The 26,990-nt window shown below is 61.6% G+C and overlaps 9 protein-coding genes across 10 annotated transcripts; 4 read left to right on the top strand and 5 right to left on the bottom strand.

The window, feature by feature from the left end:
* Window positions 1–623: 623 nt before the first annotated feature.
* JDV02_001484 (uncharacterized protein) lies at window positions 624–3,876 on the top strand. 2 transcript variants are annotated; one of them, XM_047982421.1, is made up of 2 exons: window positions 624–1,846; window positions 1,954–3,876. In XM_047982421.1, exons 1-2 carry the CDS (start codon window positions 1,280–1,282, stop codon window positions 3,499–3,501), a joined length of 2,115 nt encoding a protein of 704 aa, XP_047838385.1. In that variant the 5' UTR covers window positions 624–1,279; the 3' UTR covers window positions 3,502–3,876. The 2 variants fall into 2 exon arrangements, with proteins under 2 accessions (XP_047838385.1, XP_047838386.1); XM_047982422.1 differs by having other exon boundaries at window positions 624–3,876.
* Window positions 3,877–3,880: 4 nt separating this feature from the next.
* JDV02_001483 (uncharacterized protein) lies at window positions 3,881–4,974 on the bottom strand. The gene is made up of 2 exons (XM_047982420.1): window positions 4,570–4,974; window positions 3,881–4,382 (listed from the first exon to the last, which is right to left on the bottom strand). Exons 1-2 carry the CDS (start codon window positions 4,638–4,640, stop codon window positions 3,959–3,961), a joined length of 495 nt encoding a protein of 164 aa, XP_047838384.1. The 5' UTR covers window positions 4,641–4,974; the 3' UTR covers window positions 3,881–3,958.
* Window positions 4,975–5,979: 1,005 nt separating this feature from the next.
* On the top strand, window positions 5,980–9,244 carry CDC14 (cell division control protein 14). The gene is made up of 3 exons (XM_047982419.1): window positions 5,980–6,517; window positions 6,611–6,916; window positions 7,015–9,244. The coding sequence occupies exons 1-3, from the start codon at window positions 6,457–6,459 to the stop codon at window positions 8,541–8,543; spliced, it is 1,896 nt and encodes a 631-aa protein (XP_047838383.1). The 5' UTR covers window positions 5,980–6,456; the 3' UTR covers window positions 8,544–9,244.
* JDV02_001481 (uncharacterized protein) lies at window positions 9,142–11,896 on the bottom strand. Its single transcript, XM_047982418.1, has 3 exons — window positions 10,973–11,896; window positions 10,847–10,885; window positions 9,142–10,723 (listed from the first exon to the last, which is right to left on the bottom strand). The coding sequence occupies exons 1-3, from the start codon at window positions 11,544–11,546 to the stop codon at window positions 9,495–9,497; spliced, it is 1,842 nt and encodes a 613-aa protein (XP_047838382.1). The 5' UTR covers window positions 11,547–11,896; the 3' UTR covers window positions 9,142–9,494.
* A 79-nt stretch (window positions 11,897–11,975) lies between these two features.
* Window positions 11,976–14,244, bottom strand: ERV29 (ER-derived vesicles protein erv29). The gene is made up of 4 exons (XM_047982417.1): window positions 13,618–14,244; window positions 13,414–13,526; window positions 12,835–13,328; window positions 11,976–12,762 (listed from the first exon to the last, which is right to left on the bottom strand). Exons 1-4 carry the CDS (start codon window positions 13,779–13,781, stop codon window positions 12,625–12,627), a joined length of 909 nt encoding a protein of 302 aa, XP_047838381.1. The 5' UTR covers window positions 13,782–14,244; the 3' UTR covers window positions 11,976–12,624.
* A 912-nt stretch (window positions 14,245–15,156) lies between these two features.
* On the bottom strand, window positions 15,157–17,804 carry JDV02_001479 (uncharacterized protein). Its single transcript, XM_047982416.1, has one exon. It carries the CDS (start codon window positions 16,826–16,828, stop codon window positions 15,311–15,313), a length of 1,518 nt encoding a protein of 505 aa, XP_047838380.1. The 5' UTR covers window positions 16,829–17,804; the 3' UTR covers window positions 15,157–15,310.
* Window positions 17,805–18,204: 400 nt separating this feature from the next.
* On the top strand, window positions 18,205–18,864 carry JDV02_001478 (uncharacterized protein; the record flags this gene model as incomplete). Its single annotated transcript, XM_047982415.1, has 5 exons — window positions 18,205–18,245; window positions 18,355–18,378; window positions 18,443–18,499; window positions 18,560–18,687; window positions 18,764–18,864. 5 exons carry the CDS (start codon window positions 18,205–18,207, stop codon window positions 18,862–18,864), a joined length of 351 nt encoding a protein of 116 aa, XP_047838379.1.
* Window positions 18,865–21,084: 2,220 nt separating this feature from the next.
* On the top strand, window positions 21,085–24,680 carry JDV02_001477 (uncharacterized protein). The gene is made up of 3 exons (XM_047982414.1): window positions 21,085–21,247; window positions 21,305–21,682; window positions 21,741–24,680. The coding sequence occupies exon 3, from the start codon at window positions 22,905–22,907 to the stop codon at window positions 24,309–24,311; it is 1,407 nt and encodes a 468-aa protein (XP_047838378.1). The 5' UTR covers window positions 21,085–21,247; window positions 21,305–21,682; window positions 21,741–22,904; the 3' UTR covers window positions 24,312–24,680.
* Window positions 24,681–24,865: 185 nt separating this feature from the next.
* JDV02_001476 (uncharacterized protein) lies at window positions 24,866–26,590 on the bottom strand (the record flags this gene model as incomplete). Its single annotated transcript, XM_047982413.1, has 1 exon — window positions 24,866–26,590. One exon carries the CDS (start codon window positions 26,588–26,590, stop codon window positions 24,866–24,868), a length of 1,725 nt encoding a protein of 574 aa, XP_047838377.1.
* Between the last annotated feature and the right edge of the window lie 400 nt (window positions 26,591–26,990).

The following is a 26,990-nucleotide window of genomic DNA, read 5'->3' as shown; positions in this document are numbered from 1 at the left end:
CTGCCGGACGCCAACAAAAAAAAAAAGATTCCGTCGGCCACAGGACAGGGAAGCACGAGATGGGCAAGACGGAGTCCCCACTGTCGACACCACTAGACTCTTGGTGGGGTCGCTAGAGGTGCACGGGCGCCGCCCACCTACCCTCCCCGGCCATGGAATTCTTCGGCGGGCGTTGAGGCTGGCCTGGAGGCCCCCCCCCCCCTCAGCGCTGCTCCAGCGGGACTCAGGTCTGGGCTGCCTGTGAGGTGCCCGGTGCTCAGCCCGGCGGGCAGGGGCTGGTGAACGACGATTACAGCACCTGATGGCGCCACCCTTCCAAGCGTGGACCACCATGACCCCCCCCCCCCGGAACTTGGGGCGATACCTAGTAGGTGTATTGTACTTGCCAGGGCCGGCCACTCAGGGCTGCTGGGGCGCTGCCACCTACGTACCTCCAAAGTACAGTACTGAGAAGTGCGCTCGCTTCAGTTCTCTGCACCCTCGGCCAAAGGAGCCAGCCAGCCAGCCCGCCAACCTTGGAACTCGCGCTCGCCATGCCGCCATCCATTCTAGATCACCGCGGGCCCCCTCCCCAAAAACCCTCATGGCCCCCCCCCACTTTGTCTGCCTGCTTCCGCCCGGCGCCTCTCTCGGTCGCTCGCCGACCCACGGGCAATTCACCCGTGGCCCGTTTGCCTCTCGTCGGACCATCGAACTCTGCTCTGCTGTTGCCCGCTGGCAAGGACGACTTCACCAGAAGATAACACCGACGCCTCGCGACGCACGCCCTTCCACCCTCGAGCCGCATCGAGCTCCGCGCTCGTGTCACCTGTACAGACTGTTGCTGCGCCATCGTCGTCGTCGTCGCATTTGCACACTCGAACCGGCCCCTCCCTCCCTCTCTCAAGGCGCCGCCGCGGCCTGCGACGACCGCTCGACTCGACACCAGACGAATGCGGCCACTGGGGGAGAAAAAAAGTCCCGCGCCGCCATTCTTCAACACCATCGCTCACCACCACCCCTCAACCTCGACGACATCCGTACCTGCTGCCGACCCGGCTCTGTGATTGACGGCCACCAGCGCCACGGGTGACGCAAGAGTCGTCAATGCGCCATTGACTCGTTGGACGACGACCGACGACGACCGACGCTCGCTTTCCATCGCACGACGCTCCGGCGCAGGGCCCACCACCAACACTCACGCGGCCGACCGACCGACCCTTTTCCCATCGCATCTCACCTTTGACCCCAACGGCGCGCGAGACTCGGGAATCTCTTTCTCCCGCGTGATAATTCTGTCATGATGGCTTCCGCGGCGTGGGATGGGCAGGACCAGCACATGGCCGCCGCCGGCGACGATGAGTTCAACCAGTTCCTCGACATGAGCGGCATGGCCAACATGGGCGACGGCATGCACTTCGACTTCCACGGCTTCCAGGATACCAGCGCCGCGCAACCCATCATGGGCCAGTCGCGCCAGCACCAGCAGCACGACTCCATCATGTCCGACTCGGACCCTTCGCACATGATCCCCCGCAGCGACGGCCTCCTCCAGAACCACACCCCGGCCATGACCACGGCCGGCATGCCCGCCCAGATGATGGCCACCTCGGCCCCTAGCGACGCCATCTCCAGCATCGACGCCCAGATCCAGTACCTGCAGCAGCAAAAGTACCAGCAGCAGCAGCGCGTCCTCCAGGAGCAACGCGCCACCTTCTTCTCCAACCACAGCCACTCCGTGCCCCCGACGCCCCAGAGCCTCGAGATGGCCCCCGGCAGCGGCCAGTTCTACTCGCAGCCTGAGCAGGTCGCCCGCCAGGGCGTCTATGACAGGGGCTACCACCAGCGTATTGCTGAGCAGCAAGATGTAGGACATGCATGCCCGCCCCTTCGATCGAAGCCCGACCCCTTACTTGACCACGACGGCAGGAACCACCCGCCGTGAGAATGTGCACCTGCTGACCGTAGCATCAGATGGCCTTTACGCCCCTCGTGTCTCCTGCTGTGACGCCTCTAGATCCCCACTTCAACATGGACAATGCCTTCACCGTCCCGGGCGCCTACTTCAGCCCCCTGACGTCGCCGGCGCTGCATGCGCAAAACGACTCCTCATCAGCTTACGACCACAGCACTCACTCTAACAACTCCCCCATCGAAATGGACCTCGAGGCGCCCGCCATCGCGCCCGCCGCCAATGCGCAGGACCTTTCCAAGAAGGCTCGGAAAAACAACGCCGTCAAGGCCAGGGGTAAGGCCAGCATCAAGAGCTCGCCTATCGCCAAGCCTCAGCGGCGAAAGACGGGTCCCAGCCCGGCCATTGTGTCGCAGGTCCTGAACGAGGTGGACGAGCAAAACATCCGGCCCGCCGACCAGGGCTTGCTGCCGCTGCCGGCCACCTCCACCGACGGGTCCGAGGAGAACGCTTCTGTGTCGCCTGAGAACCTGACGGACATGCCGCCGCCACCGGTCCCGAACCGGAGGTCGACGAGCAAGTCTCCCTACATCCGGCCCCAGAACGGTGGTCCTCAGCAGCCTCAGCTGCGCTCCGCAAACACTGAACAGCCGCAGACGCAGCAGCACCAGAATCAGCATCAGCACCAGCCGCAACCGGTGCTGCAAACACCACCACAACAACAATCACAACAACAACAACCCCATCCCGCGACTCCCGCGTCTCTCATGAAGCTCCCTGCCACCAAGAACAAGGGCCCGCCCACCACCGGCCAGGAGGAGCACATGGTTACGGAGAATATTGAGTCGCTCGAGCTGCCCGAGTCCATCTCCAAGAAACGGCCGCTCGTCCCCATCAACACGTCGCTCGCCTCGCCCTCTTCCCGCATCGAGGCGACCTCAGCCAGGGGCTCCACGCTGCAGCCACTGCCGTCCCCCGGCATCAGAGCATCCGGGACAGCTTCTGCCGGCGCAAGCCCCCAACTGCGGCCAGGCTCGTCCGGGCCGACGGCGAGGAAGACACCCCAGCTCGTCTCGCGGAACAGCAGAAAACGCTCGACAAGCTCGGTCCACGCCTCGCCCGCGCTGCTGCCGAGGATATCTCCCAACATCAAGCCCTTGTTGCCCGGAACTCCTGGCCTGTCGGCTGAGGACACAGCATCGAGGCTGCTCATGTCCAAGTCCAACTACCAGAACATCCTGGAGGGGAATACGGTGCCCGGCGTGTCGTACCCGAGCGAGCTGTCGACGAATCTCACGTCAAAGAGGACGTCACACAAGATTGCCGAACAGGGGCGGCGGAACCGCATCAATTCGGCGCTCCAGGTCATGGCCGGGCTCCTGCCGGACCAGCCACCGGTCGAGGGCGCCGTGGAGGAGGCGGACAAGAAGGACGCCAAGGGGGCCAACATGGCAAACAGCAAGGCCAGCGTGGTGGAAAATGCCATTGTGCACATGAAGCACCTGCAGCAGGAAAACGTGGACCTCAAGCAAGAGCTTCAGCAGCTCAAGAGCCAGTTGGAGAAGATAAAGGGAGAATGCGAGGACAAGGAAGATTCGGCGGCGACATAGCACACAAGTGGCCGGGGAAGGGCACACGTTTTTTTTCTCGGACAAAGAATGCTTTTTCGGGTAGCGCAATGGCCTGGGCGACGAGATGACTCGAGGTGGGACGCGATCATGTTTTCACTGTATATACGGACAGGACGGTGTTGCATGGACAGACACGTCTGGGGGTGGGGGGTAGCCGGGGGCCTCAAGCGACATTGTATGGCGGTCAGTCAACCCTTGGGAGCAAAGGCCGACGAGGCCAGCGTAATGCATACGGATCTTGACAGAGACCACCCCACGGGGACGCGTTCGTGTGAGAGAGGCGTCAGATACGTGACACGGGGCGAGGTACTACTAACTAGTTAGTAACAAAAAAAATACAACGACGTAAACACCGAGAGCGGGCAGCGGCGGGGCGTGGATCATTATGATGTCTTCTGTTTTTTTTGTCTGTTTGTCTTTGCAACATGTCCGTGTATCATGTCGGCGGTGGCGGCGACCCCTGACGCAGCCGCCGCGGCTCGGCCAAGACATCGACGTCGAGCTGCTCCATGACCTCGAGGACCAGCTTCAGGCTGTCGAGGAAGGAGTTTACGGCGACGCGGAGCATGCGGTTCGTCGTGGCCCGGTAGTCGACGTGCAGGACCTTGAGCGCCTCGTTGTTCTCCTCTTGTACCGTTTCTTCTTCGCCTCCTCCTACTGCTACTACTACTCCTGCTACTCTTTGTTCTGCCCCGACGGCGGCTGCGGCGGCTGTGGTAGTGTCTATGACATCGTCGGCGGCGGCGGCGGTACCGACGGAGAGGTGGCGGCGGACGAGCGGGGAGAGCTCCGGGTCGACCTCGAGGGCGCGGAGGGCGGTGGAGGCGAGGCGCGCCGAGGGGAGGGGCACGCGCAGGGCTCTGGGAGGGTTTGGCAGTGGGTGTCAGCGAAAGAAAACGGACATGCAAAGGGTTTGGGCAGTGGCAAAGACAGAGCCCCGGGCGGGGATACTGAGGAATGCTGGTTGGATGACCGGGCGGATGACGAGGGCAACGAGATGGAGCGGAGGAGGAGACGGAGGGGGAGCAGAAGGGAGGGCCTACGTACATGGAGCAGGGGAAGGATGCGTCGTCACGGGCCGAGGCAGCTGTGGTGGTGGTGGTGATGATGGTGGCCATGGCTACGGTCGGCGATGCATTCGGAGGACGGGGGGGATAGTCCGCTGCGGCAAGGACCGTCCGTCAGTCCGTCCTGGGGCCCTTTTTCTCGGTCGAGGTTTGCCGAATGGAGAGAGGGAGGCCGAGAGGAGGCAGCAAGGCTGTGCGCGCTGTTGGTGGTGCTGATGCTGGTGCTGGTGCTGGCTGTTGTGCTGGGCGGGTCGGTGGGCACGCGACTCAGTGTGAGGAATGCAGTCGTCGCAAGTCGTCTTGTCTTGGAGGAGGATATTCGTCGTCGTCGTCGTCGTCGTTGCCGCGAGGACCACCAGTTCTGCTGGAGGCGGCGGTGGCGGGGTGTGGCAGCAGCCGCGCGACAGGCGACAGGCGACAGGCGACAGACAGGCTGGATGTGGCTGGTGAGTGCATGTGGCTGGTGCCTCCGCTACCGGGGCCCGCACGCCGGCCGGCCGGCAAGCATGCGCCGCCGTCAGGTCCAGTCCAAGCAAACATTGTATGTGTGGAAGTTACTACCTGTACATGGGGAAAGTACTGTAGCGGATGGGGTAAACTGGGCTCTCGTAGGTCCGCGGACGGCAACGGCCTCAGATGACAGACAGCTCGGGTCGGACAAGATGGGACTGGGGGGAGGGGGGGGGGGGGGATGGACGGGGCTTTGGGCGGAAAAGACCCAGGCAAAGCTGCCGCATTTGTGGCGCAGACGGCTGGCCGTTGGGGCAAGGAAAGAAGCACGAGGGCGGTCCCAGCGGGAGCTATCGAGGCAGCTGCCCGCTGCCGGAGCGCCCCCCAGGCAGGGCAGGTCAGGTAGGGCTGCAGGGAGCCAAGCCATACTATCGTTGGGCCTCACAGTGCTGCCAGCCGGCCCCAGTTGGAGCGGGCGGGCTTGCTTGCACGGCACCATCCCGTAGGCCGCCTGGGCGGGCACCTGGGCGCGGCTACTCCGTAGGAGGATGAGAGTTTCTCAACGGCGGTGCAGTCAGTGCCTGACGAGGTGTGTAGTGTGTGTGTGTGTGTGTGTGTGTGTGTGTGTGTGTGTGTGTGCGCGCGCCCTGCAGCCAGGCCCGGCCAGTCCAGTCCAGTGAGGGCCCTGACGGTTGAGCCTGGCGAGACGGTTGCCCTGGCGACGGGACCCGCCCCACTCCAACAGCCGCTGCACACCGGGGCAGGACCTCCACTCCACTGTTTTGAGCCGGGGTGCTGGTGGTGGTGGTGCGGCAGGCGCCTGCTGGTGGGCTGGCAGAATAACAAGACGCAGTGCAGTGGGCGCTCTGGCACCGCCTGTCAAGTCAACTCTCAGTCGCCTGCCAGCCCGCTCCATCCATGTCCCCCCCGGTTCCAAATGCTCCGTACAAAAACATCGTGAACGCCCGCCCGCCTGCCCGCACGCACCCTCCGTTGACGCCTTCGTCCCTTCCCACAAAGCTTCTCCCGTCTACATCTCCATTGACGTCGCCGTTGGGTTTTGCCCCCTTCTCCCTTGCCTCTTGGGTCAACGCCGTCGACTTTGCGCTTCTTCTCCTCGCTCTCCCGCTTGCGCCCCCCCTCCCTCCCTCCCTCGCAGACATCGCCCGCCGTCGTCGTCCTCCTCCTCGAGGCCTCGTGCTTTTTGCTACTGTAGTGCGCGCGCGCGCATCACGCAGGGACAAAGAAACGACGAGGACCCCAGGAGCGGGCATCTGCTTACCGTCTCCATCGCGAGCACCAGTCGAGAGTCGTCGTCGAGAAGAGACTTGGTGGTGGCGGCCCTTGTTATTGTTATTGTTTGTTTGCGCCTGGACGCCCCCACGAGGACGGCGACCTTGAGCCCTAAGCAGCAGCAATGGCTCCCACCTCGAGGCACGCCCAAAACAACATGGGGCAGATCATCGAGTACATTCCCGGTAAGTCCAGCTCCTCTGCATCACCGGCCGCCCGCCCGCATCGCAACCCGCGAGAGGGAGCCGACGACACTGACGATGCCCTCACACACACAGACCGGCTCTACCTCGCCGCCTACGTCAACCCGCCCACGTCGGAGACGCTCTTCCCGACGCCCGAGACGCCCGTCTCGCCGCGGAAGCGCTCTCAGCGCGCCGCCGCCGACTTGCCCTCCAGCAGCCGCGTGCCACCGTGCTACTTCACCGTCGACGACACCCTCCTCTACAATGCCTTTCACCACGACTTTGGGCCGCTGCACATTGGCCACCTGTACCGCTTCGCCATCCGCTTCCACGACATCCTCGGCGCCAAGGAGAACAAGGACCGGCCCGTCGTCTTCTGGAGCGCCGCCGACCCGAGGAGTGAGTCTTGCCATCCCATCCCCGCCTTGATGCTTCTTCAACGTACTGTGTGTGTGTGTGTGTGTGTATGCTAACTGAGAGGCGTGATCGCCCATCAGGTCGCGCAAACGCCGCGTGCATGCTCGCCTGCTACATGGTCCTGATCCAGAACTGGCCGCCCCATCTCGCCCTTGCGCCCATCGCCCAGGTCGACCCGCCGCTGATGCCCTTTCGCGACGCCGGCTACAGCCAGGCCGACTACGGCATCACCGTCCAGGACGTCGTCTACGGCGTCTGGAAGGCCAAGGAGGAAAAGTGCTGCGACCTGGACAACTTTGACCTCGAAATGTACGAGAGGTTTGAGCGCGTCGAGCACGGCGACTTCAACTGGATCACGCCGCACTTCCTCGCCTTTGCCTCGCCCCAGCACACGCCCGTGGCCAAGGTGACCGAGGGCTCCGACCTCTTCTCCTCCCTGCCCCGGGATCTCGCCGCCGTCGACGCCCATCCCACCCTCCCCCAGCCCTTCAAGAACGTCCTGCGCCACTTCTCCGAGAAGAACATTGGCCTCGTCGTCCGCCTCAACTCGCCTCTCTACTCCCCTTCGTACTTTGAGGCCCTCGGCATCCAGCACCTCGACATGATCTTCGACGACGGCACCTGCCCGACGCTGACCACGGTGCGCAAGTTCATCCGCCTCGCGCACGAGACCATCACCGTCCGCAAGAAGGGCATCGCCGTCCATTGCAAGGCCGGCCTGGGCCGCACCGGCTGCCTCATCGGCGCCTACCTCATCTACCGCCACGGCTTCACCGCCGACGAGGTTATCTCCTTTATGCGCTTCATGCGCCCCGGCATGGTCGTCGGCCCCCAGCAGCACTGGCTTCACCTGAACCAGGGCACCTTCAGGGAGTGGTGGATCGAGGAGCGCGTCGAGCGCAAGCTGCGCCGCGAGATGGCCGCCGCCTCCCAGCACGCCCCCAGCACCCCCATGCGCGCCATGCACAAGTCGGCCATCCGCAGCAGCCAGCTGTCGACGCCCCCCAACCGCAGTCCCTCGAACCGCACGCCCCTGAGCGAGGTCGACCACGACCGCAACAACAACGTCGGCGTCCACGAGGACTACCTGCCCGCCCCGACGCCCGGCCAGCCGCGCAAAACGACGCGCGCGGACCGCCATCACCCCTACCAACGCTCCACCTCGCATCACACCACGGTCGAGGAGGAGACGGGCGTCGAGCACGAGACGGAGCTTGTCACGATGCACCGCCACTCCCAGGGCGCCGAGTCGGACGAGGAGATTCACCTGCGCATGCGCAGTCATCGCAAGCCCTCGCAGTCGCCGGGCCGGTCTGCCAAGGCGCGGTCCGTCAGCCAGACCACGACCACGACGACGTCGTCGAGCATCTACACCCACGTCGACAACGACTCGTCCCAGGACGCCGAGAACATTGGGTCCATGCGGCCCAAGCAGGCCGACCGCGTCGCCAGCACGCCCGGCGTCCTGACTAGGGTCCGCGGGAGCAAGCGTGCGGGCTCCGAGTCGCCGCTGCGGGCCAAGGACTCGGCCGGCATCCGCAAGACGAGCGGCCGCATCGGGAGCGCCAGCGTCGCCGCATCTACGGCCCGGAAGGTGTCTGGGTCGTAGGCGACGAGCCCGCTCCGGACCTGTCGATGATTACGACGACGGACAAGGTGGTGGGTGGTGCTTCTTCCTCCCGAGAGAGGAGAGGGAGGGTGGCCCATGACACGGTGTAACGACTGCAACGACGTAACGTACAAGGTGATGCGTACATGGATGCATTCGCGCATACATGGGGAATGACTGGCGTTTCAAAAGGTTGGGCGCAAGACAAAGACACGGGACGCACGAGGCGCAGGGCGGACCAAGGGGCACCGTCAGAAAGGGGACCTCTGGGTTCTATCTACTGCTCCGACGCCGGCGCGGAACAGGCGATGATGCTCCGATGGTGTCCCCTACGACCAATGGCGATGGCGCCCGTGCCGGGACTACGTTTTCCGGCTCTGCCATCGATTGAGGGACGTGGTTGGGCAAGCCTCGGGAACGGCGCAAGGAGAGCTCGAAAAGAAGAAGAAGAAGAAGCGAGGGAAAGATGGGGGGAGAGAGAGATGTCGAGAAGCCGACGGGGAGGGAATGTCCCCGCTCCTTTGGTGATTCGTTTTTTTTTGGCGACGCGAGGAAACGGACATCATGGTATACGGAGTTTTTTTTTTTTTTGCTTTTTCTCTTTTCTTCTTCTATTTCCCGCTGGCTCATTTGCTTCTTCCCGCGTTCCCCGTGGCTTTATTGTGAGAGTATAGTCTTATTTTTATGACGCGGGCAGCCATGTATTGACTTGTGTGGGGTGGGGGGGTATCCGGGGGATGGAGCCACGGGGCCGGGATGTGATGGATGAGAGCGCAGGAGCAGGCATATAACAGCAGAGGCAGCATGGCATGCATTACATTTACATCCTTTTTTGCTATCGCCCAATGGTTCGAGAGTCATTGTCTGATGGTGCTGTGCTGCTGGTCTGAGCTGACGGTGTGTGTGTGTGTTTGTGTTCCTGGTCATAACGGCTTACACGGCTTACACGGCTCACACGCGTATGGTCTCGAGCCTGGTCACGACCGTCTCCATGAGCTTGGCGGCGTCGGCGCTCGACAGGTCGTCGGCGACGCGCAGGCACATGTCGACGACGTCGCGGTAGCGGCCGCCGACCTTGCTGCCGAGGGCGGGGACGAGGACGGCGAGCACCACCTTGTCGCGCCAGCGGTCGGCCGAGTAGTGGGGCTTGTGGTAGGCCTGGAGGGGCTTCCAGAGGCCGATCTCGAGGAGGACGAGGCCGAGCGAGTAGACGTCGAAGGCGCGGCGGTAGGGGCAGAGGCCGCGCAGGGAGGCCGGGTGGCGGTGCAGGTCGCGGATGGAGGGGTTCCGGGGCGCGACGGACAGGGCGGCGTCGAGGTCCGGCCGCGACGAGTCGAAGCCGCTGAGGAAGGGGCGGGCAATGTCGGGGACGAGGGCACCGGCGGCGGCGGCGGCGGCGGCGGCGGCAGCTGTGGAAGAGCGGGCGGCGGTTGCGGTTGCGGCGACGGGCGAGGGGAAGAAGAGAATGTTGGAGGCGCAGAGCGACTTGTGCAGCCAGTCGAGGGAGTGGAGGGACCAGAGGGCGACGGCGAGGGTCTGGGCGAGGCGCACGCGGCGGTCGAGGTCGGGCGTCTTGAGGTCCGGGCTGGCCATGAGGGCGTGCAGCGTCGACGAGGACGACGCGGGCGCCTTGTAGACGAGGCCGTAGCGCGAGCGGGCCGCGTCGTCGGTGTAGCCGACGCAGTCGATGCTGTGCAGGTCCGGGTGCCGCTCTGAGGCCGAGTGCATCATGCGCGCCAGGTCGTCCATGCGCCGCACGTGCACAACGCGCTCCTCGATGGCCTCGCGGTCGTAGTCGACCCATTCCACCACCACGTCGCCCGCCGTCTCGTGCCGGCCATGGCACCGCCCCGGGTGATCGCGGTCCCTCTTCTCATTCTCCTCCTTCTCCTCGTCCTCGTCGTCATCCCCCTCCCCCGCCAGCGTCAGCGCCGTCCGCGCCACCTTGAGCGCAAACGTCGGCTTGAAGGCCGACTGCGGCCGCGAGTCGAGGTTGATGCGCAGCTTCTTGAGCTTGGCCGTCGTCTCCAGCTTGGGGTAGATGCCCGTCGACGCCCTCTCCAGAAGCGAGAGCTGCGCGAGGTCTCGCTCCGCCGACTCGAGCAGCTGGTGCGTCCACGCCCGCTGGAACGACGGCAGCTGCGACGCGGGGAAGAGCCGTTCGAGGCCGTCGTTGAAGTCTATCTCGCGGGCGCCCAACGTCAGCAGTCGTCTCCTTGGCTGAAAGAGGACTTGGGGGGGGGGGGGCGTCTCTTCTTCTTCTCCATCCCGTCACCAATATATCTCCCGTCCCCGCTCCTTACCTTTGAGGTCTTTGAGGAGGTTGGTGAACTTGTCCTTGTCTGTGCATCGCAAGGTCAGTCAGTCAGTCAGTCATCCGGCGCCTTGTCCGTCAATGGCTTTCCGGTCAACGACATAAAGGCACTCACCTGCAATGACCCATTTCGTGCGCAGGCTAAACTCCTTCCTCCAGCTCCTCTCCGTGCCCGCTGAGTTGGTTCTCCCCGTGCCGAGTTTCCGCCCGCCGCCGCTGCCGTCGTCCTTGGATCCCTTGTTGGACGGCGGCGGCGTGGGCGGCGATGGCGACGCCTTGGCCTGGACAGCAGCACCGCTTTCGTTGCCGTTGCCGTTGCCATTGCCGTGCCCCTCGTCCACCAACCCATACTTTTCCTGCAGCCTCCGAAAGTCCGTCACCGTCGCGTGCAGCTCCTCGAGTATCTGCGTCGCCAGCGCGCGCAGCTGCGGGTTGCCTCCTGCTGCTGCTCCTCCTCCCCTGCCTGCGCCGTCGAGATGCGCCTCAAACTTGCCCTCGGCGACCCCCCACTCGCGGCCCCAGACGACGAGGCGCATCTCCTCAATGCGCACCTTGCACATGAGCCGCTGACTGTCCTCGTCCAGCCGCGACGCCGTCGTGAAGTAGCCGTAGGCCTTGACGCAGCCGTCGAAGAGCTGCCCCAGGAGGCCCACCACGCCGATGGTCGTGCCCACCAGCTCGGCCGCCATGGCTACTACTACTACTACTACTGCTGGTACTGAAAAAAGCAGAAGCAGCAGCAGCAGCAGCCGCCGCCGTCGAGCCCGTCAAGTCGGTGCCAAGGCCTGATGATGCGTACAGATTTGTGACGCTTCTCAAAGCTCCCGCAGGAAGAAAGACAGAGTGGGTGGCCGTGGCGCCACGCTTGAGCCGGCCGCAATGCAAAGTCGTTGCTCTTATGTTCGTTTAATGCTCCGTGTGGAAAGAGGCGAAAGGCGATGCGTCTGTCTGTCTGCCTGTCTGTCTGTCTTTTCCACAAAAAAAAGCCTGGCCACGGCCAGGACATGACAGGCCAGGAAGGCGGGAAATTGTGGCCGAGGCCGTCTCGACATCGTGGCACTTATTTAGGTCGTCTTACTACTACTCCTTAACAGGTACCTACTTCGTACCTCACAACGCCTCGAGCAACCAGGGCCCCTCGCGAGATCGACCATCACGTGATGAAGGCGATTTATGCATGACCGCCATGCGCATCATCTGCTGCATGTACTACCTACCGGGCACGAACTGCTTTGGGTCGTCTGTCTTCTGGCGTTGAGCGGCGTTGAGACGCGCCTGGTTACAAGTTGCGAGCTGCCTGTCATACTACCATATACTGGTACTATATCCTACGACAACCAAACAGTGCTTTTGGCGCGGACCGGCCCTAATGACGCAACTCAAAACTCCACCCATAGCTAGACAGCAACAGCTCGTCATCGCCGCGGCCTCAACCACGTCCGACTCGTTGCAAACTTGTAAACTGAAACAGACACTGCTTGTTTTCCCCCATTCGCGTCCCCTCCGACCCTGCTCAAAACTGCACCCTCTATATGTGTGTGTGTGTGTGTGCCTGTGTGTTTTTGTCTCTGTGTGTGTGTGCGAGATGTTTTCGACATTTCATGACGGACGTGCTCGTGAATATGGTCCGCGAGGAAGCTCCTTGGAAACACCAGCTCCCCCGGCGTAACCAAACGCTACTGCCCTGCGTGGCCTTCAGGCGCTCAGCCAGGACGCGGCGCAGGACGTACAAGTCTTGAGGGGAGCCGGACTGCTTCGCGGCGGCCTTTAGTAGACCTTCTTCTTCTCGTCGATGCTGAACTGTCCAGGGCCGCTGTTGACAAGAAGCAGCAGGCCGCCGACAATCGAGAGAATCTGGAAGAAGTCGTACTTGGCAAAGTCCTTGTGAGGGTGGTGCGGGTGCAGCTAGTCGGAGCCATCAGCACATGCAGCGCAACACTTGACGCAAAATGCAAAACGCAAAACAGGGCAGCTTACCGTCCAGAAGTTGTTGACCAAGAGGTTAAAGATGCTCAGGATGACAACCAGCAGGGTGGCGCTGAACTTGGCCTTGAAGCCGACAACGACCATGACGCAGGCGCCGGCGCCCATGAGGGAGACGACGACGCGCCAGACGGACCACTGGCCGCTGAAGACGAAGCCAACGAAGAGGAAGATGAGCAGCACGCGCCCGGCGAGCTGGAAGTACATCTTGCGGTCCTTCTCGTCGATCTGGGGCAGGCCGGCAAAGGCCTTGGTCTTGCGCACCCACGAGTCGGAGAGCACCATGAGCAAGCCGCCGATGACGGACAGATTGCGCAGGAAGAAATTGAGGTCAAAGATGAGGCCATAGCCAAGCGCCTGCGTGACGACGACCCCCATGAGGCCGGCGACGGCGTAGTCCGAGTGCTTCCTAACGATGACGAGGGTGGAGCAAGTAACCATGGCGATGACGTTGACAATGAGGAAGATGTGCGTGATGCCGTTGGGAACTGTTGAAGCGCGACGTATCAGCAACAGTCGCCGTTGGGGTCTTGTCGCGTCGCGACAGACAGACACACGCAGCCGGGGACATACTTTTCCGGTAGTCATGTAGGTACAAGAGCTGCTCAGACCATTGCGTCATGATGCGGAGGGCATCCTCGAGGAACGTGACTACAATCAAGAAGCGGCCAATGGCTGGGAGATAGCTGGAGAGAGGGAGGGAAGCTTTCGCGTCAGCACGTCGGTCTCCCCCGGCAAGCCCGCCGCTACGTTGGGCCCAAGGCATCGGAGACTCACGGCTTAATGGGCTCGCTGAGGTTGTCGAGGACATCCTCAGCCTTGCTCGTGTACGGCCGGATCTGGTCGAGGATGTTCCCGCTCGACTCCTCGGGCTGAGAGGAGCCTCCGTAGGATGAAGACCCGCCGCCGAGGCCGTAGCCGGAAGGACCGCGCTGGGACATGGTGACGAGCGTTCTGATGATGATGTGTCTTGCGGTTTAGATATCGTGCCTCGCGGCCGTCGTTCTCGTCGTCGTCGTCGCTGCTGCCGGTGGTGTTTCGGCGACGATGGTCTAACAGGCAAGGTTGGCGGAGGGTGCGGCCCTGGTGGTCGAGGAGGCGCGCTTGGGGGGGCGAGTCTTGGGAGGAGGCTGGCGATGATGCGATGCGCAACGGCGAGCGGGAGGGGGTGAGCCGCAGGCGAGGGCGGGCAAGACTGACGCGAGGAATTGGACAGGAAGCGAATGGCCTCGAACGGGTCGAGGTTAAGAGGCGAGATTCAGTGAGGATGAGGGGTTGGACGGGAGGACAGGGTAGGAAGGTCAGGTAGGTAATCAGTCGACTAGCGGATGGACGAGGGCTCGCGGACCTGAGCTGCCAGCTATTACCTTCGGTATGACCTCAGGCGGCTTGCTGGGGTTGATGTGCCTCTAACCTGTAACTGTGTCCTTTCCAGACCTCCCCCCATCACACCTATCGAATCCCGTGATGGCGCATGCCGAGGTGCCCACTTTTCCCTCAGGTCGGCCCCAGCCCAGCGGGCCCCCCCAGCAGCTGGAGCGGCTGCCCTGATGGTAGCCCTGGGGGGGCGTGCGGGAGCTGGGGGTACCTGGGCCGCCGCTCCAGCGATACACGAACCCATCGCGCCATGCAGCACTGGCGCCAGGTACTGCACGCAAGGGAGGCAGGCACCTTGCATGTACCGGCCTACCTGTTCCAACTCCCTCCAGACCCAGCCGCGCCGGGGGCCCAGGAGGTCCGCTGGGGGTCCCATGCCCGCCGCTAGAGTTTGTTGCCCTTCCATCGTGGGCACTGATTGATGCTCTGGCTGATGTGAGGCGTCTCCCCGCCCGATGCTGGCGCGTGCCGGCCGCTGCGGGCTGAGTCGCTCTCCATTGATAGCCCGCCCATCCGACTCGGCTCGGCGACGGCAGTCAGCTACCCAGTCATTTGCACCTCCAATTCTGCCACGGTGTCACCGACGGGACCTACTGTTGACAAGTTGGTTGTTGGCGGTGCCAGCCGGCCAGCTGCCGGCATTGCCAAACCAACGCCGCCTGGACGGACGGGACCTGACCGCGACCATGGGCTAGGGGGGATATGAATGCCCATAGGCTCCATGCCAAACGGCAGCGGCGCCAGAGTTTTTTTTATTTTTGTTTGCTTCTGGTCGCTGCTGGGTCTCCATCGTTCATTAGACAGTCTCACCACAGACATTGCCCGTCCCATCCCTTGAACACCACCATCAACGATGCGCGTTTCTTCGTGCGCGAGCGAGTGCCCCGTCAAGCCCGTGCCCGTGCCCTCCGGAAAGAAAAAGGAACCAAAGGGGGGGGGGGGGGGGGGATTTTCTAGACGACCACCATAGACCAGGACCAGTCCAACTGTTTATATAAAGTGACATGTTCTCCGTACAGTATAGACCACCAAGGTACCTACACCTAGGTAGGTACAAAGTACGAACCACAGCATCCCATCTCGGCCGTTCGCCTCAGATGCCGCGAGGCTCCTCTAGAATGCGCAGCCCTCCCGTCTCGTCATATTCGACCCTGCCTTGGTCCACAGCGACTCTCACCTCTTCACTCAGGACGGTGCGATCCCCCGTGACGGGGTCCCACTCCCATCCCTCACGCATCCACATCCATCTTAGAAACGCCCGGAGCTCCTTGTCCTGCGGCATGACCCTCATCCATTCAGGCTGGAACTCGGGCTCGCGTCCGCTGCCGTTCCAGTCCTCTGCTCGGCCCAGCATCGCGTCGCGGCAGAAGATGCGCCAGCTGTCAATGGCGTACTTGCCCTGGGTCATGTGCCCAATCTCCCACGCGTCTGCATCGTCGACACCCGCATCGGGCGGCGGGCGGCTTGTGCTCTGCCACTGCGGAGGCTTCTCGGTGCCCTCGAACGCTCGCCCGACGTCTCGCCTATCGTAGTTCCTAACTTTGTATCGCACACCCGGCCGTGGCGGGTTGTCGAGAAACGTCCTTGCGTACTTTTGTATGTAGCCAACTCGGACGGCCGAGAGGCCCAGGTGCCGAATCATGACACCAAGCTCTTCACCATTGGCCGGGTTCGCAAGCTGCAGAGGCGTGGGAAAGCGCTCCTTCACCTTGTAGAACGCTGGTATCGCCAGCTGCCCGCTTGTCTTAATCAGGAACGTCACGGCGATGAGCAGCCAGAATGGCTCATGCGCCACTCGTTCTTGGACGATGCCGAAAGCCATCGCCGTGAGAGGCGGAAACGGGACACACGACACCTTGCCTGCCAAGGGACGTTTCGACGGCCCCTGACCCTGTGCTGCAAAGTACGGGGACACGAGCTTCCCATGTTGCCCCGTGATGGCCTGCGCGGACCAGCCATCGGTCGATATGCCATAGACAAGGTCCCTGGTGTCCCAACAATTCAAGTTCTGGCCGCCGCCGAGGTTGTTGGGCTGAACTTCCCGTGCTTGGGCGACATTGCGTGGTCTCTTCCATTCAGAAGTTGTCCTCCCATGATCTCGTGCGGTGTGTGTGTGTGCTGAGTTGGGACACAGCTGTGGCGTGTCACTTTCGAGCCAGTAGTGTGATGTGTGCCCTGGTTTCGGAGGCTGCTTCTTTGAACGGCGAATATGACGCTGTTCCGCAGATGATGCGCGGGGTGATGGTGGAGGTCGGATATAAGGTTGCGATTCCAGCGCCTTGGCGCATGCGATGAGGCGATCGGTTTCGTGCCACGGCTTATGTTGAGAAAGGCCAACCTCCGGTGCTTCGAACACGGCAAACGGCAAGTAGGTAAGGGTGTCGCTCCCTTGAAGGCTCGTGGGATCATGCGGATGTCTGCTGCAAATCGTGGACGCACATTCAACAGACGCCTGCCAGTCCTGGGCCCCGGCAAGCAGGCTCAGGTCAAGCAGCCGCTGCCTTTCTTCCTTTGGACAGGTTCCATGATCGAATACGGCCGCCAGAAAGTCCCTGGCGTCGTCCCAGACGTCAAAGGCGCACAGGGCGGTGTGCCCGAGAGACGCCGTCATGGCGTGCCACCAATCTCGAAGAGTGATGTCGAGAGCAATGATGATGAACTCGGAAGAGGCAGCGATGCTTGCCGTCAAGCCACCATCGACGTCCACTCCGAAAAAGGCATGGCACCGCAAGCTAGCAGGGCTGTGAATGGCCGCGGTGCAAGACCGAGGCGGAAGCCATCTGGGCTCTTCGCGGTGCCTAGGGTATGCCGTATGGCCACGGACGTTGATGGGACGGTAGATGCCTCAGTGGCCGGCCGGCATTGCTAGCAATGTTTCCAGGGCCAGGTTGTGGGCCCCCCCCCCCCCCCCCCAGCGCCCCCAGTGGATGACTGAATGGCGCAACCTTCCGAGAGTACGACTACCGACTCACAACTGCCGCGATGGAAGGGCGGCAAGCCTTCACCCACCTGGCTGGAGTAAGTCGGCCAGTCCAGCCGTGCTTGCTAGTGGCCTCGCGGCATTTCAAGCTGCAACCTTGGGGTCGTAGGTTCCTGGGATGTAACATGATGATATATTGACAGTATCTAGCGTAGAGGCCCTTGGAGGCATTGCTGGCCTGAAGGCGCCGTGTATCTTGTACAGTCGAGGACCAAATGGCACACACCACGCCGAACCCAGATGCTCCTTCGCACCATCTGGTGATGTAGCGTCGACCCGCTGGCTGCAGAGTGACACCCGCACGACGGGTGAATCATCCGCGCGCCCACCGGTGTTGGGTCGTGTCACGCTTCCGTCCCGACTTTCCCCATGTCCAGCCCAGCCAGCACCACGCTCCTGCGATCGCCAGGCACGGCGGCGCCGAGACCAGCCAAGGAGTCTGCAGCACGCTGCGACTTGCATTTATACCCTCGGCTACCTACGCGACAGCTCCGTCACGTCATGTCCCACCTGCTCGCTGCCCCTGCTCTGCCCTGCGGTGCGGTGAACCAGTGAACCACACGGCATACGAACTACGCATCCAGCACGCACGGCGACAGTCGGCAAGTATATTAGTGAGCACATCATCCTCAACGACACCCACCAGCCGACCACGTGGACCCTTGGCGCCTCAGCCATCGCCGCCATCGTTACTTATCTCCAGGCTACATAGCGCTAGCGCCTTGACCGACCTGTTAGCGCACCTGCTGCGTTTGGCGCTGCCTGCTTAACTGACGTGGTCTGTCCGTCACCACATCGTGCGCCCGACGAACCAACCACAGGCCCCCACCACACCGTCACGTGACCAACAGCGTCCCAGCTTGGGTCCCCCCCAATCGATTCTCTCGCTCGTTTGCGTCCCAAGCCCGGTTCCCGCTTCCATCAACCTTGACACCTCCGACCATCAGTGTCGCTCGCCTCCCACCTACCCCGAGTCCCCATCGTCGTCACCGGAAATCATCCAAGAGATGAGTAGTCGCAGCGGGAAACTTGCCCCCGAAGTCAACCGGTGAGTTTTGACGAACGCGTGTCGCGGGCGCGGTGCTTTTGCCCCCCACGTCCGAGCCTCGCCCGTTGTCTCCGATGAGTCGTATCAGGCCCGCTAACCATTGCTGCAGAGCTCTGTTCGTCAAGAACTTGAGGTGCTTATTTGATCCAACGGGCCGCGGCGTTTCGAACCCTTCCAAGCTGACCGTAATGATGTAGCTACAACGTCACTCCAGAGGAGTTGTTCGACCTCTTTGGAAAGTTCGGTCCCATTCGGTAGGCGCCCCATCGGCCTCGACGAACCCCCAAACGTCCATTGCTTACCATATCCTACAGCCAAGTACGCCAAGGCATCTCCAACACGACCAAGGGAACGGCTTTCGTGGTCTATGAGGATGTGATGGATGCCAAGCAGGCCTGCGACAAGCTCAACGGCTTCAACTTCCAGAACCGCTACCTTGTCGGTACGTATTTGGACATGGGCATGCATGCATGCATGCATGGCCACCAGGGATCCTACGTCGCTAACGCGCCTTTTAGTTCTGTACCACCAGCCCGACAAGATGGCCAAGTCAAAAGAGGACCTTGAGGCTCGCCGTGAATCTTTAGCTCAGCTCAAGAAGCAGCACGGCATCGATTGACAATCCGACCGGCCTGTGGACAGCCTGCAAGACAAGTCATCCTCGTCTGCAGGCCGGTTTTCCGAATCACGCCAGGCTTCGTCGCCGGTTTCAAAGACGATTCTACGAAAGGGTACGCCGCCTCTTCAGGGCCCAACGGCCACCAATGGGCATGCCGGCACGAGGGCAGTTCGCTTTGCCGAAGGCAGTCAGACGGCTATCAAGTCGTGTGCCTAGGCAATGCCCCCGTGCCGCCTCGAGGCTGTTTCCTAACAAGGTGGCGGCTTCGGTCTGATGGTACAACGGACCAGGCTCCCAACGCAGCTCCCCTGTTGTTATGACGCCAGTATGTCGATGGGAACGCCATTCCAAGGGAGCATTCGACGTTGTGGCAATGGTTGAGAAGGGAAACTGCGAAAATGTGACGATACGTCAAGTCACTACGAATTGCTTTTTTGTTCTCTCTCTTTTTTTTCTGCGACTGTTTTAATATCATTCGGAGAATCAACCGGGGGTTTGCTTGCCGCTGAGTTTGATTCTGAAGAACGCTACCACCTACGGTTAAAGCCGTTCAATCTCAACTACTGTTTCTATCGACTTGGCTGTCATAATGCCGGTGACATTGTAACTGGGGAGGCAAGCCTGTGTGAATCCGAGCACACACCGTAGCCCAAGGCTTGATAGGTCGGTCTGGCCGATTCGGATGGTGAAGCTATAGTTTTCCAGCGTTGCCTGATGGATGAAGTACGTTTTCCCGGTGGAGAAGAGGAGGACATTTTGGCGCTGAGGCTGCAGGATGGCGGCCGCCAACTTGCCTGGGAAGGCTCTAGCGGGCAGCATCGAGTCCGTTCCGGAGCTGCCGAGTGGGCAGATGGCGATATGGCTACGCATGTGACAAGATGGACGGTTTGACTCGATGCCAATGCGGCACGGCTCGAGCCTACGGGGCATGGCGTAGAATACAGAGATGACGGCGGTACATTGCATTCGGAAAGCACATGGAACACTTGCTTGTCCCAGGATGCACACGGCAAGTTCCATGGGCGAGCTCAGTCGCAAGGATGCCGGCGAAGGGACCTTGGCTGGGCAAGGCGAACCACGGCTTCTTGGTAGCTTGCATACGTTGGACATTTGCGACCCAGCCACGGCCAGGTGTCTTGTGCAGTAGTACGTAGTAACTATTTCTCAGACCGACAAGCATCGGCGTCGGCGAGGCCAGGCTGCCTTGCCATGCTGTACAGTTGCTATCCTGGAGCCTTGAAGGCAGCATTGAGAAAGCCGAGGGGGAGAGAGAGAATGTGTGTGCCGATGCATCAAGTGATGAGGCAAAATCCATGAGCAGAGGAGGGGGAGGAGGAGGCCCAATCTGGCGGCCAGGCAGGATGTCTGGCGGAGTGGTGTTTCTGCCTGCCTTGCCGTGCCTTGCCACAGTGGCCTCCTGGGAAAACCGCGCGTGCGGTGCGGTGCGGCGAGGTGGTCGCAGAAGCGGCCGGCGTCGGTGGCCGTGCAGAAGAGCAGCGGTAATGGTGGTGGTGGTGGTGGCCGGCGCCCGTCCCGGTGAGGTGGATCCTCCCCGCACAGCCGTCGCTGGGTTAAGTTGCGCATATCTAACTTTGACCTCCGTTTGTAAGTACGGGTTTACCACGAAGCAAGCGGCCGACAAGAATAGCAAGCGGTGCAGGCAGGCCAACTTGCATGGCAGCTCGACGGAAGCCTTTGCCTGCTGCGGCAATAGGGTGCGCCTCGGTATCAGTACTTTGGTTGTATATCTCGGGGGGGTACCTTAGCTAAGGTAGCAATCGCAGTGCCACTGCGTGGACGGACACGCCATATTGAGAGCAGTGAGTGAGCACTTGGTACCACCTGGCAAGTACTCGCAAGGTTGTCTGGGTGATATAGGCGGGGACTCTGTCTGGACAGAGAAGGTGATGCTGGCTGGCGTCGGTGGCAGTGGGATCATGGGGCCACACTGGAGGCGTCGCGCCTTCCTTCTCAGGTTGCTGAAGATAGGTAGATACTAGGGATGACAGAGCAACTTGCATTTCCTCCGTGCTTTCCTGCGCAGAGTGGTTCCTGGTCTGTAGGAAGTACTTAGGTACGTAAGGTACAAAGTGCCATACCTTCAAGTTAGTATGGTACCGTACGAGGTACTAACGTCACTACCTAGTACTAAAGTCAGGTTACTAAAGTTGGTGCCTGTCGTCACAACGTCGGCAGGAACCCCCTGGCAATCTGGAAGCACACGACCTTCCATCGCTGCTCGCGGACAGCGGCTTCCATGCACGGTTGCTCGCTCATCAGCACGGCGCTGCAGCATCGCAACCCTGATCTGCCCAACAGCGCATGGAGCCCCCCCGTGACAGCGTGGCTGAGCCGCCCCCACCATGCAAGTACAGTGCCCAAGGTTAGTACCTCGGGTACTTTACCTTAGTAGTACTGAGTTTCTCTGAGATGATCGCAGGCAGTCTTCAACTTCGGCCGCCGCCCCGCGCTCAGTTGGCCTCCCTGCCTGCCCTGGCGCCGTGCCTTTTCCGCGACGACGTCGACTCGACGGCTCCTCCTCGACCCCCTCCATGTTTCTTCAAAGGTGTTGCTGACGCCCCAGGCCGCGACGGCCCCTGCGGCGGCGGCCATGGCCGAGGCGCACTCGGTCAGCATCTGCTTTTGCCAGAGGGGCGCTCGAGGCAGACAGGCAACGTCGCAGACACGCCGACGTCCGCAAACAGTCGATGCTTGCTTGCTTGCCCGCCTGCACGCCGTAGTAAGGCGAGGAGTGGGAGCAAGTGTTCCGCCGACTGCACGCACGCCTTGCCACACTCGACAGGACTTCTTGCATGCAGTCAGTATAGTACAGTACCTACCTTACCACACCGTGGCTGACGAGCTTGGCCCAACAGCCACCCCTGGCCGGGGGCCATTGACAACTACAACTGTATTCTCACCACCGACTTCCATCTACGTTGGACAGTCGTTGCTTGCGAGCGCCCACGCAGTCCCCTGGCTGGTTGCCCCTGCAGGTGGTGGAAGAGCTTCAGCCACCTCTTGTCCGGCCTTGTCCGGAGCCTCGTCGTCAAGCGCGACCCCCGGCCCATGGCCACAGCCCCCGCTTGTGCGCATGGCAGACATGGAGGCGGCGTCCGATTCCGTCCCGGTGTGCCTCCATCTCTTTTCTCCCTTGGGCCCAGGCATCATCATTGTCGCCAGACTGAGGGCCAAGGGCTGACCTCACTTGTCCTGCACTCCGCTATGCAGGGCGGCGGCGATCCGGTCGGCTGCGCCATGCGACCGCGCTGCCTTGTCATGCCCCGGTCCTGTCAAGGTTTCGTCTACTCTCAGTTAGTACGTTGTCGGAGCCAGACAGACAGGTCCCAACATGGCCCGACACGGCACCGCGTTCGGCAGCGCGGATCCCAGCCCGTTTCTCTGTGCGGCCCCCCAGGAGTCAGACTGCTTCCACAGTGATATCGGCTTTTCATGTGTTGATGTTCACAGCCTCAATTCTCCAATGGGCGGATACTGTTCACCCACACTGATACCGCCCCCCCGGCTCACGTGCCGAGTCTATTTCTGTCCACTTACCTTGCTCAAGGTGCCAGAGCTCAAGTAATGGCATTGCTCTTGTTGCTCTCGCCTGGCTACCAAGCCACGGGCGTGTGGCCGTGTGGTCGTTGGCTGCAGCCTTGGTCGTGCGAACCCGACATGGATCCAACGACGTCGCCGGCGCCCATCAACTGCCGGCTCTGGCCCAGTGATGAACCGTCGTGACGTTCCGTCCGCTCTCGCCGGACTCCAACGTCTTGTTGACGGTCCGTCCGCCCACTCTTTTCTCCCTCGCGGGCTATAACCAACACCTTTCGGACTGTCCTGCACCTGTGTTCAAATATTTGCATGCCAAGCTGCTCCTGGCCTCGGCCCTGGTGTCACTTGTCTGCCTTGGTTAGCAGTCCAAGACTTTCCTGTCCTAGCCACGTTGACGACTGCATACACAAAACGTGCCGTATAAATCGTGGCCCTCGCCCTGAGCTTGTCTAATTGTCCCTTGCCTTGCTCAAATAACCCCAATGTCTCCACCGGTCTCTGAGCTCAGCAATCTCTCTCTCTCGGAGATGCCTCCAACAACCCGCGCCCAGGCTAGGGTGGCAACTCGAGCAACCCCCAGCAACCGCCTGAGCGAATCCGCTTCCAGCTCCGACGCAGAGAGCGACGGCGACTACTCTGAAGACGACGACGACTATGACGACACTGCTGCATTCACAAAGTCTCCAACTAACCTAATCTACAACCTGGACGAACTTCCGGAGCAGAGTCGTCACTTTGTTCGTGACGTTTTCAGAGAGCCTCCAAAGATAGCTTTGCAACGCTGCCGCAGAATCGACAACACCTACGCCTTCCAAATGACTGAGCTCGTGACCAGATCGATCAGGATCCGGCCTCGCGGCAGTAGTGGCGGCCCACCCGATCTGACTTGCACATGTGGCGAAGAGCAGACGCCGTGCAAGCACCTCATTTGGCTTATGGACCAAGTATTCAAGCAGATATCGTACGACCACGCCTCCAAGACACCCTTGACAATGACCACGGCAGGCTACGCTGAGGAGATGGGCGACCCCTTCCAAGCCATCGCAGATTGCCATCTCGACGTGCTGGCTGATGCGCTGCACTGCCCGGTTGTTGATCCAGACGTGGATGATCAGGTGGACGCACACCGTGCTATCGAGTCTCGCGAGCTCCTCTCGTCTGTGTACGAGGTCGAGCCGGAGGACTTTCGGCCGGATATCTTCACGCACCCGAGACCTGGACGGAGCGTGTTGAAAAGGCATGACCTCGACTGTACCATCTTCAGGATGCTCCTCGATAACCACCCGTTCTTCGAATACTTTCTCTCGCTGTCTCACCCGACGGACCATATTAATGATCCGTTTCGCAAGATTCATCAACGAGTAGACCGTGTTCTGCACAAATTGGACACCAGGACCGCCGCCTGTTCTACGTCATGCTCAGAGGAATCTTCCACAGACGTCGCTTGGGCAGCGCGACATCTCGTCGGGAGTGTCAAGCTCATCAACACAGCAATATATACTCGCGATCGGCCGCTTGAGCCTCACGAAGCTCTCTCCGCCGCTCGTGCCCTCGTTCACGTCCTCGGGGCGGTTGTTGACCGTAACCACGATGTCCGCCAGGGCGAGTCGCCGCGCCGCTCCCAAAACCTCTATCAGTGTCTGATCGGCGACCGCGATACCGGCTTCGTTCTGGACGAGCTCAGTCTCCTTCCCGAGGCCGCGAGCCAGTTTCTGCACCGTCTCGACACCCTCCACGACCAGATTGGCGTGCACGGTGCGCCCGCGTCGTACGTAGAGAAGCTCCGAACCTTGCTGTCCAGGCTGAGGACCTCGACGGCGGGCGCGAGTTTGAAAAGGGGCACGCAGGGGTCGCAAGGGACGCAGAGAGGGCCCAAACGGATGAAGTGACCCGGACGTGGCAGAGCGAGAGGCTACACAACAATCCCGCTAGGCTGCATCGCTTTTTCTATACCAAGAGGGAGGAGGAGGCCTGGGAGGGGCCAAGCTTCGATAGGCACCCCTGCTTTGATGCACGCGCCGGCCGTGTGCAGATGCGAACGTCCAAGCGGCTTTCCCGTCGCTAAACAAGAATTGCAAGATACAACGGGCACAAGCAATTCGCCGCCGCATACCCCTGCACTCATGAATCACCGCAAAGTTATACTTGAAAGCTCTCTCTGCTCGACAGGCAGAGCCGCTTGCAGGACAAGTGGCCGAGGTTCGTGGGGTTCGTGTCCTTTTCCATAGAGTGGTGGATCATTCAAGGGTAGAAACAACGTCATTTCCATTTCCACGTTCGGTGAGGAAACAGTCTTTGCCTGCCCTACATGTGCTCGCTATGCAACTCACACACAAAGAGACGTGCCGACCAAGAGGCTCGCCCTTTGCACCGCCGCCAGAAACAGCCACGTCAGATATCCGACCCCTCTCTCTGAAAGGCGAGAGGGACAACGGGCCAAGAGTCAGGGAACCGTGCTCTTGGTGGCGCGAAAAGCCTCGAGAGCCTGGTAGACTTCTTGCAGGCTCGGCCGGTCGAAGTAGTTCTCGTTCCAGTCGCCCCTCGCCATACCGTCAGCCCTTGCCCCAAGCCAGGCCTCGGCGGCCTCGATCTCGGCCGCCCACCAGTCGCGAGCCGTCTCCCGCACCTGCTGCGCAGTGGACTTGCCCGTGTTCTCGAGCTCGCGCATGATGAGGCGGTCGCGCTCGCGGACGATGTACTTGGTCAGCCCGGGCTGCCGGCCGCGGGTGCAGCGGTCGATGAGGTCCCGGATGGGCTCGGGCGTCGTCGTGTAGCCGGGGAACTCGACGAGGGGCTCCCAGCGGTACGACAGCCACACAGCGGCCCTCTGTGGGGCGCTGCTCGCCTCGAAGATGCACCAGAGCACGCGGCCAAGCATGTAGACCTCGCAGGCCTCCTGCTCCCTCTGCGTGAGGCATGACCACGGGACGTTGTACCCTTTCGAGGGCCAAATGTACTCTTCGCCCTCGCCCATGTCCTCCCAGCCAGGGAGCAGCTCGTCGAGTATCGCCGAGTACTTTGTTTGGACGTCCGGGTCGATGTCCTCATCAATGGCCAAGAGTCGGACGTACTCGATGGCGTTCACTTCGGGCGCCGCGAACTCGCACCACACGCCCCGCTGCTCAAAGTCGATCATGACGGCGTCCCAGGACTCCGAAAGAACGATGTTGTCGAGCCGCAGGTCTGGGTAGAAGATGCCTGCCGTTTCTCGAAGATGTACGAGGGCCGAGGCCAGTTGAACTGACCACTTGATCTTGTCGTCCAGAGACACCTTGCCGTGCACCTGGAGGAACGGAATGAGGTCTCGCAGGCTGCCGTGGACGTGGTTCTCCACGGTGAACCCGACGGCGGCGACTTTGTTCCCGAAGCTGCATCTCTTGGTGACTAGGTGGACCGGGCGGGCAATGATGTTGGGATGAGGTGGCATGACCAATAGCTGCCTCATTTCGTGATACAAGTACTTGGTGTAGCTGGTAAGGGCCTTGAAAATCCAGGTGCGGCCGTCGATCTTGACCAGGCAGACGCTGTCATGAAGCTGGGACAGGTATTCCACGTCCTCGAGTTGGACGATGGGGGGCAGACTGAGGCCACTGCCCCAGAACTTTTGCAGAGCGGATGGCGAGAGCAGCTGGCGCTCCAGGTAGTGCGTCGGGGCGACGGAGATGCGTGCGTCGGCGACGTTCTTGGGCAGGTTGTGCAGGACGATTCTGGAGCCAAAGGGAAGGTCCTTGTATATGTCTGCTGGATTCTGCAGGGTGTTGGTCCAGTGTTGGAGGATTCGAAGAACGTGGCGCGTGAAGCCCAGCTGGGCGATGCGTGAGCCATCACGGACGTAGAAGGCCACGTCGAGATCCAGGGCCTTGCGAAGATCCGGAGGCACGGTGGCCGGCTCGGGAATGAAGACGTCGACTCGATAGGGCCGGACGACGTCGACGAAGAGCGGGATGGCGTAAATCTGGGTGCCGAAGGCGGTACAACCGTCGATACGCCACAGAGGGCGGGCGGGGACGTCCAGACTGTTGATGCGATTCTTTGGATTGAGCGACGACTGCAGCCAAGGAACGTCAAGCGGCGGGGCGGCCAGTGCGGCGTCGATGTTGGCTGCCGCATCAGAGAAGGCGGCGGTGGGATGAATGACGTCGTGAATGGACTGTTGGCTCAACTCCATGATGCTCGGCCCGGACTCTGCCTCGTGGGCAGAGGCGGCGCAACGGAGGGGCTTTAGGATGGATCTTGCCGCGCGGTGATATTTGTTTCTCGATCCTCCATGCGTTGTCGGGCCGGGCTCAGACGCAACGATTCTGGACTGGTCCCATAGTTCCTGCACTTGTTCGAACCGCCTTCGCCCTCCCTCTCTCTCTCTTTCTCTCTCTCTCTCTCTCTCTCTCTCTGTCTCGGAGACGGTGCCTCACGGGGAGGGCCAGAGCAGCAGGAGAGTCGAATCGCGGGGGCCTGGCGTAGCGAGTTCAAAGGGCTGCAGCCAGGGCAACGCAAAGCAAGGCAAGTGGCACGGGCCGCGGCGTGGAGGAGGAGGAGTAGGAGGAGGAGGCGGCGGCGGCGGCGGCGGC

This window comes from Purpureocillium takamizusanense, chromosome 1 (assembly GCF_022605165.1).
Source record: "Purpureocillium takamizusanense chromosome 1, complete sequence".
NCBI lineage: Eukaryota > Fungi > Ascomycota > Sordariomycetes > Hypocreales > Ophiocordycipitaceae > Purpureocillium > Purpureocillium takamizusanense.
The sequence above is the reverse complement of the archived record's forward strand: the minus strand, read 5'-3'. Positions and strand labels throughout refer to the sequence as shown.

Bases quoted from the DNA above. Each gene is read 5' to 3' on its own strand.
- JDV02_001483 (XM_047982420.1), bottom strand. From the start codon at position 4,640: ATGGCCACCATCATCACCACCACCACCACAGCTGCCTCGGCCCGTGAC. The intron at 4,383-4,569 runs GTACGTAGGCCC...AAACCCTCCCAG, and splicing joins GCATCCTTCCCCTGCTCCAT to AGCCCTGCGCGTGCCCCTCC.
- JDV02_001479 (XM_047982416.1), bottom strand. From the start codon at position 16,828: ATGACGGCGTCTCTCGGGCACACCGCCCTGTGCGCCTTTGACGTCTGG.
- ERV29 (XM_047982417.1), bottom strand. From the start codon at position 13,781: ATGTCCCAGCGCGGTCCTTCCGGCTACGGCCTCGGCGGCGGGTCTTCA. The intron at 13,329-13,413 runs GTATGTCCCCGG...GCGCTTCAACAG, and splicing joins CCTACATGACTACCGGAAAA to TTCCCAACGGCATCACGCAC. The intron at 12,763-12,834 runs GTAAGCTGCCCT...GGCTCCGACTAG, and splicing joins TGGTCAACAACTTCTGGACG to CTGCACCCGCACCACCCTCA.
- JDV02_001484 (XM_047982421.1), top strand. From the start codon at position 1,280: ATGATGGCTTCCGCGGCGTGGGATGGGCAGGACCAGCACATGGCCGCC. The intron at 1,847-1,953 runs GTAGGACATGCA...CCGTAGCATCAG, and splicing joins GTATTGCTGAGCAGCAAGAT to ATGGCCTTTACGCCCCTCGT.
- CDC14 (XM_047982419.1), top strand. From the start codon at position 6,457: ATGGCTCCCACCTCGAGGCACGCCCAAAACAACATGGGGCAGATCATC. The intron at 6,518-6,610 runs GTAAGTCCAGCT...TCACACACACAG, and splicing joins GATCATCGAGTACATTCCCG to ACCGGCTCTACCTCGCCGCC. The intron at 6,917-7,014 runs GTGAGTCTTGCC...ATCGCCCATCAG, and splicing joins GAGCGCCGCCGACCCGAGGA to GTCGCGCAAACGCCGCGTGC.
- JDV02_001481 (XM_047982418.1), bottom strand. From the start codon at position 11,546: ATGGCGGCCGAGCTGGTGGGCACGACCATCGGCGTGGTGGGCCTCCTG. The intron at 10,886-10,972 runs GTGAGTGCCTTT...TGCGATGCACAG, and splicing joins CACGAAATGGGTCATTGCAG to ACAAGGACAAGTTCACCAAC. The intron at 10,724-10,846 runs GTAAGGAGCGGG...CCCGCGAGATAG, and splicing joins CCTCCTCAAAGACCTCAAAG to ACTTCAACGACGGCCTCGAA.
- JDV02_001477 (XM_047982414.1), top strand. From the start codon at position 22,905: ATGTCTCCACCGGTCTCTGAGCTCAGCAATCTCTCTCTCTCGGAGATG.